General features: G+C 45.8%; 1 protein-coding gene across 1 annotated transcript; it reads left to right on the top strand.

Moving 5' to 3' along the window:
* The first annotated feature begins 2,243 nt into the window (after window positions 1-2,243).
* Window positions 2,244-5,991, top strand: LOC129866566 (sericin-1-like). The gene is made up of 3 exons (XM_055939319.1): window positions 2,244-2,401; window positions 2,884-3,069; window positions 5,964-5,991. Exons 1-3 carry the CDS (start codon window positions 2,244-2,246, stop codon window positions 5,989-5,991), a joined length of 372 nt encoding a protein of 123 aa, XP_055795294.1.
* Window positions 5,992-8,573: the final 2,582 nt, after the last annotated feature.

The raw sequence follows: 8,573 nt of genomic DNA, 5'->3' as shown, positions 1-8,573 counted from the left end.
GCCTGACCCAGGATTGGAAACTGCGACCTTCCGGGTACTGGTCCGCTCTCTATAGGCTACCTGTCGATCTAGCTGGTGCATGGCAGGTGACATTCAGGACCAAGCATTTCAACATCACATATAATGTAGCATATACTGTAAATCTAGAATTAGAAACACTAAGATACACGTCGCATCACACCCCACATCTTTATCGTTGTCTTTACAGAGGGGCATGTGATACTGGGTACTTGGACCAATCAGAGCAAAAGGTAGGCAAATAGTGATTCAGCTCCAACAAACAAATATATATAATTTACACTGAGTGCACAGTACCGTGTAAATGACAGACTGACCAGGTGAATCCAGGTGGAAGCTATGATTTATTATTGATGTCGCTTGTTAAGTCCACTTCAATCAGTGTAGATGAAGGGGAGGAGACGGGTTAAAGATGGATTTTTAAGCCTTGGGACAATTGCCCTGACGAATGGAGGGCAATAGGGGGGGGGGGGGGGGGGGGGGGTTCAACTCAATATTAGGAAGGTGTTCCTAATGTTTGGTATACTCAGTGTATTAAACAAAGATAATATGTAACGTAAAAAAATAATATACATACATACATCAAATGTATTTATAAAACCCTTCTTACATCAGCTGATATCTCAAAGTGCTGTACAGAAACCCAGCCTAAAACCCCAAACAGCAAGCAATGCAGGTGTAGAAGCACAGTGGCTAGGAAAAACTCCCTAGAAAGGCCAGAACCTAGGAAGAAACCTAGAGAGGAACCAGGCTATGAGGGGTGGCCAGTCTTCTTCTGGCTGTGCCGGGTGGAGATTATAACAGAACATGGCCAAGATGTTCAAATGTTCATGAATGAGCAGCATGTTCAAATAATAGTATTCATAGTTCATACATACGTACGCATACGTACCCATACGTACATATACATACATACATACATACACACACTACCGGTCAAAGGTTTGAAAACACCTACTCATTCAAGGGTTTTTCTTTATTTTTACTATTTTCTACATTGTAGAATAATAGTGAAGACATCAAAACAATGAAATAACACATATGGAGTCATGTAGTAACCAAAAAAAGTGTTAATACAACTCAAAATATATATCTTTTTTGAGAATCTTCAAATAGCCACCCTTTGCCTTGATGACAGTTTGCACACTCTTGGCATTCTCTCAACCAGCTTCATGAGGTAGTCACCTGGAATACATTTAATTTAAAAGGTGTGCCTTCTTCAAAGTTAATTTGTGGAATTTCTTTCCTTCTTAATGCGTTTGCGCCAATCAGTTGTGTTGTAACAAGGTAGGCGGACTGTACAGAAGATATCCCTATTTGGTAAAACACCAAGTCCATATTATGGCAAGAACAGCTCAAATAAGCAAAGCGAAATGACAGTCCATCATTACTTTAAGACATGAAGGTCAGTCAATGTGGAAGATTTCAAGAACTTTGAAAGTTTTTTCAAGTGCAGTCGCAAAAACCATCAAGCGCTATGATGAAACTGGCTCTCATGAGGACCCCCACAGGAAAGGAAGACCCAGAGTTACCTCTGCTGCAGAGGATAAGTTCATTAGAGTTACCAGCCTCAGAAATTGCAGCCCAAATAAATACTTCACAGAGTTCAAGTAACAGACACGGGTCTGATGGACATTAGACCGGTGGAAATGTGTCCTTTGGTCTGGAGTCCAAATTGGAGATTTTTGGTTCCAACCGCCGAGTCTTTGCGAGATGTGGAGTGGGTGAACGGATGGTCCCCACCTGTATTTCTGTCACGCCTGCTCCGGCTCTCCCTCTCTGGCGCTCGAGGGCGCCAGGCTACCTTTCATTACGCACACCTGTCACCATCATTACATGCATCAGCGCTCATTGGACTCACCTGAACTCCTTCGAGTTTTGATTGCCTTCCCTATATCTGTCTGTTTCCTCGGTTTCATTGTCGTTTCCGTATCCCCTGTCCAGACGCTGTCCGTATTCTGTACCTGTTTGTGGTTATTAAATGTTCACTCCCTGTACCTGCTTCTCGTCTCGTCTCCAGCTTCGATCTTACAGACCTTGCTGACACCTCTAAAAGGAGAGGAAGGAGGGAGTTTTTGTTTTTTGTTTTGGTTGGTGACGTCTGGTCCGGGTGCCGTCGCCGATGGAACCGGGGTTGCCTCAGCTAGCTCGTTGGGCTTCCAAGCCTTAGCTGGCTCGAGAGGTCTTCTTGCCTCAGTTGGCTCGGCAGACGTCCACCCCACGTCATGCTTCAGCCGGCCCATCATGCTTCAGCTGGCCCATCAGGCTCCCACACCTCAGCCAGATCGCCAGGTTCCAAAGCCTCTGCCGGCTCGTCGGGCTTCTACGCCCCAGCCGGCTTGTCCAGCGCCCATGCCTCAGCCGGCTCATCAGGCTCGCCAAGGTGGGACGCCAAGTGGCGCCCCTATAGGCGAGGGTACTGTCATGCCTGCTCCCACTCTCCCTCTCTGGCGCTCAAAGGTGCTAGGCTAACTTTCATTACGCACACCTGTCACCATCATTACATGCATCAGCGCTCATTGGACTCACCTGGACTCCTTCACGTTTTGATTGCCTTCCCTATATCTGTCTGTTTCCTCGGTTTCATTGTCGTTTCCGTATCCCCTGTCCAGACGCTGTCCGTATTCTGTACCTGTTTGTGGTTATTAAATGTTCACTCCCTGTACCTGCTTCTCGTCTCGTCTCCAGCTTCGATCTTACAGACCTTGCTGACACCTCTAAAAGGAGAGGAAGGAGGGAGTTTTTGTTTTTTGTTTTGGTTGGTGACGTCTGGTCCGGGTGCCGTCGCCGATGGAACCGGGGTTGCCTCAGCTAGCTCGTTGGGCTTCCAAGCCTTAGCTGGCTCGAGAGGTCTTCTTGCCTCAGTTGGCTCGGCAGACGTCCACCCCACGTCATGCTTCAGCCGGCCCATCATGCTTCAGCTGGCCCATCAGGCTCCCACACCTCAGCCAGATCGCCAGGTTCCAAAGCCTCTGCCGGCTCGTCGGGCTTCTACGCCCCAGCCGGCTTGTCCAGCGCCCATGCCTCAGCCGGCTCATCAGGCTCGCCAAGGTGGGACGCCAAGTGGCGCCCCTATAGGCGAGGGTACTGTCATGCCTGCTCCCACTCTCCCTCTCTGGCGCTCAAAGGTGCTAGGCTAACTTTCATTACGCACACCTGTCACCATCATTACATGCATCAGCGCTCATTGGACTCACCTGGACTCCTTCACGTTTTGATTCCTTTCCCTATATCTGGCTTTTTCTCCTGTTTCATTCCCATGTCAGCATTCACCCCCCCCCGTACCTGTTTCTTGTCTCCAGCGTCGAGCCTCACAATTTCCAATCATAAAGCATGGAGGATGAGGTGTTATGGTGTGGGGGTGCTTTGACGGTGACACTGTCTGTGATTTATTTAGAATTCAAGGCACACTTAACCAACATGGCTACCACAGCATTCTGCAGCGTTACACCATCTCATCTGGTTTGGGCTTATCCACTATCATATGTTTTTCAACAGGACAATGACCCAACACACCTCCAGGCTGTGTAAGGGCTATTTTACAAAGAAGAAGAGTGATGGAGTGCTGCATCAGATAACCTGGCCTCCACAATTCCCCAACCTCACCCAAATTGAGATGGTTTGGGATGAGTCGAACTGCAGAGTGAAGGAAAAGCAGCCAAAAAGTGCTCAGCATATGTGGGAACTTCTTCAAGACTGTTGGAAAAGCATTCCAGGTGAAGCTGGTTGAGAGAATACCAAGAGTGTGCAAAGTTGTCAAGTCCAAGGGTGACTATTTGAAGAATCTCAAACATAAAATACATTTTGATTTGTTTAACACTTTTTGTGTTAATATATGATTCCAAATGTGTTTTTTCATAGTTTTGATGTCTTCAAAATTATTCTACAATGTAGAAAATATTTTAAAAATAAAGAAAAACCCTTGAATGAGTAGGTATTCTAAACCTTTTGACCGGTAGTGTACGTATATATATAACAAAGATAATATATTAAACAAAGATAATATGTAAAACAAAGATAATATATAAAACAAAGATAATAGCTAACATCAAGAAAATATTTTAATATCCTATTTTTAGACAAATACTGTCCTTGAAATGTTGGTTGACCACAGTCTTTGTGGTAGTCTCTAGATCATTCCTTAGGGTTGTCTGTAGCCTAATTCTGTCCTGTAAATTTGCTGTTTCCCCAGAAATGTCAAAATATAAGGGTGACCCAGGGTTAAAATAAAAACATTTTGACTCACTGGGGGGGTCAATGTACATATAAAAAATGAAAGATGTAATGTCTAAGGACGAGCTACTTTAAAGGATATGTTCTAACCGCTCCCAACAACCTCTGAACTAAAAAATCCAGGGCCCCAGGTGCCTCATGTGAGTGAACGTTCCATTCTTTTCTCAAAACAACTTACAGGGAATTCAAAGACTTGATAAGCTTAGTATTATTATTTTTTTGTAAAAGCCTTTCAGTTTTACGCAGTGGAACACTTGGACATGTTTTTTGCAGGGAGGACAATCAGGACAACCAATCAGAATGGGAGGACAGACCAATCAGAATGGGAGGACAGACCAATCAGAATGGGAGGACAGACCAATCAGAATGGGAGGACAGACCAATCAGAATGGGAGGACAGACCAATCAGAATGGGAGGACAGACCAATCAGAACGGGAGGACAGACCAATCAGAATGGGAGGACAGACCAATCAGAATGGGAGGACAGACCAAACAGAATGGGAGGACAGACCAATCAGAATGCCATCAGAAGGAGTTGAGGCGACGTGCACCTATGTGGTTTTAATGGGTGGCACTGAGAGAAACATTCTAATACTTTTATAGTGTTTTGAAGTGGGAGAAACTAATTTATACAAAATATTTGGCAGAGAGGACAGACCAGAATGGTCTTAGAATGCTATTGGAGGCATCTACTCATGTTCAAATTCAATGTCTGTTCTTTTGATCTTGGATAATTTGTCCTAGAAATGGATGCTATGGAGGCCTTCACTCAGATTCAATGGGCCTGCCGCATGACTGTATAAAATAATTATAAAAAGCCATATACTGTACAGTTTTGGAATGCATATTAGGGCCCAGAGATACATTTAGAAAAGCTTTACATCAGGCAATAACGGACATTCTAAAAAAGTACAGTATTGCGGTGTATCTGCGTTCCTGTTCAAGACAGTGGTTGGAACAGAAAGCATTGCATGATATTATGAATTAGCTGACTGCGAGGAGAAGTAGCCTGTACTACTCCAGTAAGTATGATGTGCAAATGAGAGATCTTTTGATTATGACTGAACTGTATCTCCTAGATGCACATTAGCCTGTTCCCAGATCAGTTTGTGCTTTATAGCCAACTCCTATGGTCATTGCCAAGACAGCCTAAACAGATCTGAGACCAGGCTAGATGCATGTATCCACCTATGCTACTGTTGATAGAATGGACCATTCCTTTAAAATGTACAATCTGGACGATAGAATGGACTGTTCCTTTAAACGTGTACAATCTGGACGATAGAATGGACTGTTCCTTTAAACGTGTACAATCTGGACGATAGAATGGACTGTTCCTTTAAACGTGTACAATCTGGGGGCCTCCCAAGTGGAGAGCAATTTCCAACCAGACCAGAAGTTTGAGGAGTGACGTGCTAGTTAGGTACACAATGCTGAAAAAGCGCCATGTGCCTCTGATTTAGCGAAGGACTGTGACGTCAAGCTAGGTAGACCTACATACAGACCACACAGGTGTGTAATGACCAGTCTTGCGGTGGGAGAAACACACAACCATTTTATTTACCTTTGAATCAGTCATTTGCGCGTCACGCGATACACAATTAAAAAAAAAACGTTTGTGTTTCTTGACGTAATTGTGAGTAGTATTTAGACTAGAGTTTAGAGTTAAATTAACATAAATTTGTACAGTTTCTTGTTTCATTGTGCTCAGGCACGACAGCGACTCTTCAGCCTCGTGATGCTGAGGAAATTCAGCCTTTCCCAGAGGGCCTTCACAGTGCTCTACAGGAGTACCATCGAGAGCATATTGTCAGGCTGCATCACAGACTGGTACGGCCGCGGACCACATGGTGCCTCAGAGGGTGGCACCCACAGCCGAACACACCATTGGCTGTTCAATGCCTGCCCTCCAGGACACCTACAACACCAGGTGTCGCAGGCATACTCTACATACATTTGATCTACTATGTTACTAATTTCATATTTTACTATATTGTAAGTTGTTTATCGTTGAATATTGTTCCAGATCGATGCCATAGTTCAACTCTATGTGAGATGGCTCCTCAGTGTGAAGGCTGGGTGAAAAGCTCTCTCCCTCTCTGCTTTAATCTTTGTTTCCACTCAAAACCAAACACTCCAGCTAAGATGACTGAGCATTTAGAATCTGGCGATAATTCAATAAGGCTCTCTTTTCAGCGAGGGCCCTTTTACGACGAAGCCTCAGTGAGGAACACAGGTTTGCCTGCTCTTTTCCGTTTCTAGAATAACAGTGAGGTGGTAGTTTCTCCAGGGCATTGTGACTGGCCTCGTGATACCACCATTAGACTCTGTCAGAGTAATAAGGGAAAAGAGTAGTGCAAATACAAATGAAAATAAAAGTGTGACTCATTTCTTCTTTCTGACTCTGTCAAACTGCTTTTCATACTGCCGCTACCTAGTTCTCGAGTCACCGGTTTATGGGGGACTTCAATGTATGGGACCTTCACCCTCTGGTGACCTGTTTAGAGGAGGGAGACACCTTCACCCTCTGGTGACTTGTTTAGAGAAGGGAGACACCTTCACCCTCTGGTGACTTGTTTAGAGGAGGGAGACACCTTCACCCTCTGGTGACCTGTTTAGAGAAGGGAGACACCTTCACCCTCTGGTGACCTGTTTAGAGGAGGGAGACACCTTCACCCTCTGGTGACCTGTTTAGAGGAGGGAGACACCTTCACCCTCTGGTGACCTGTTTAGAGGAGGGAGACACCTTCACCCTCTGGTGACCTGTTTAGAGGAGGGAGACACCTTCACCCTCTGGTGACCTGTTTAGAGGAGGGAGACACCTTCACCCTCTGGTGACCTGTTTAGAGGAGGGAGACACCTTCACCCTCTGGTGACCTGTTTAGAGGAGGGAGACACCTTCACCCTCTGGTGACCTGTTTAGAGGAGGGAGACACCTTCAACCTCTGGTGACCTGTTTAGAGGAGGGAGACACCTTCATCCTCTGGTGACCTGTTTAGAGGAGGGAGACACCTTCCCCCTCTGGTGACCTGTTTAGAGGAGGGAGACACCTTCACCCTCTGGTGACCTGTTTAGAGGAGGGAGACATTTTCACCCTCTGGTGACCTGTTTAGAGGAGGGAGACACCTTCACCCTCTGGTGACCTGTTTAGAGGAGGGAGACACCTTCACCCTCTGGTGACCTGTTTAGAGGAGGGAGACACCTTCATCCTCTGGTGACCTGTTTAGAGGAGGGAGACACCTTCACCCTCTGGTGACTTGTTTAGAGGAGGGAGACACCTTCACCCTCTGGTGACCTGTTTAGAGGAGGGAGACACCTTCACCCTCTGGTGACTTGTTTAGAGGAGGGCGACACCTTCACCCTCTGGTGACCTGTTTAGAGGAGGGAGACACCTTCACCCTCTGGTCACCTGTTTAGAGCAGGGAGACACCTTCAACCTATGGTGACCTGTTTAGAAAGGGTCTATAGTAAGAAGAGGGAGACCCACAGACACATTCTCCTGTGGTGAGAGTGGTGTATAATATTTTTATTTTTATTATTTAACCTTTACTTAACTAGGCCACTGTCTTATTGGCAAGGACTAAATGACATGCCTAAACAGGCCCTAAACAGTGTCCTCTAATTGCTGGTCTAGGATCAGTTTTCCCCAACCCAATCTTAACCCACCCTCCTTTCGGCAAATATGACCCCGACGCCATCTTGCTCCTCCCGGTTTAAAGGCAGAAACTCAAACAAGAAGTGCCCGTGCTTCGTATTTTTCAACGCTGGTCTGACCAATCGGAATCCAAGCGTTGGGATTGTTTTGATCACATGGACTGGGATATGTTCCGGATAGTGTGAAAAAATTATCTAGACGCATACACGGATACGGTGACTGAGGTCATAAGGAAGTGTATAGGAGATGTAGTACCCACTGTGACTATTAAAACCTACCCTAACCAGAAACTGTGGATAGACGGTAGCATTCGCGTGAAACTGAAAGCGTGATCAACTGCATTTAACAATGGCAAGGCGACTGGTGACATGGCAGAATATAAACAGTGTAGTTATTCACTCCGCAAGACAACCAAACAAGCTAAACGTCAGTATAGAGATAAAGTGGAGTCGTAATTCAGCGGCTCAGACACGAGACGTATGTGGCAGGGACTACAGACAATCACGGACAACAAAAGGAAAACCAGCCACGTCGCCGAGACCGACGTCTTGTTTCGGGACAGGCTAAACACATTCTTTCTTCGCACGCTTTGAGGATAACAGTGCCACCGACACGGCCCGCTACCAAGGACTGTGGGCTCTCCTTCTCCGTGGCTGATGTGATTAA

This window comes from Salvelinus fontinalis, chromosome 12 (assembly GCF_029448725.1).
Source record: "Salvelinus fontinalis isolate EN_2023a chromosome 12, ASM2944872v1, whole genome shotgun sequence".
NCBI classification, from domain to species: Eukaryota; Metazoa; Chordata; class Actinopteri; order Salmoniformes; family Salmonidae; genus Salvelinus; species Salvelinus fontinalis.
Note: the sequence above shows the minus strand (reverse complement) of the source record. Positions and strands in the feature narration are given on the sequence as shown.

What these genes read in the sequence shown, in the direction of transcription:
- LOC129866566 (XM_055939319.1), top strand. Translation starts at nt 2,244, where the DNA reads ATGCTTCAGCCGGCCCATCATGCTTCAGCTGGCCCATCAGGCTCCCAC. An exon ending in GGCTCATCAGGCTCGCCAAG is followed by an intron (nt 2,402 to 2,883) that starts GTGGGACGCCAA and finishes TTCTTGCCTCAG; the next exon opens with TTGGCTCGGCAGACGTCCAC. An exon ending in GGCTCATCAGGCTCGCCAAG is followed by an intron (nt 3,070 to 5,963) that starts GTGGGACGCCAA and finishes CATTGTGCTCAG; the next exon opens with GCACGACAGCGACTCTTCAG.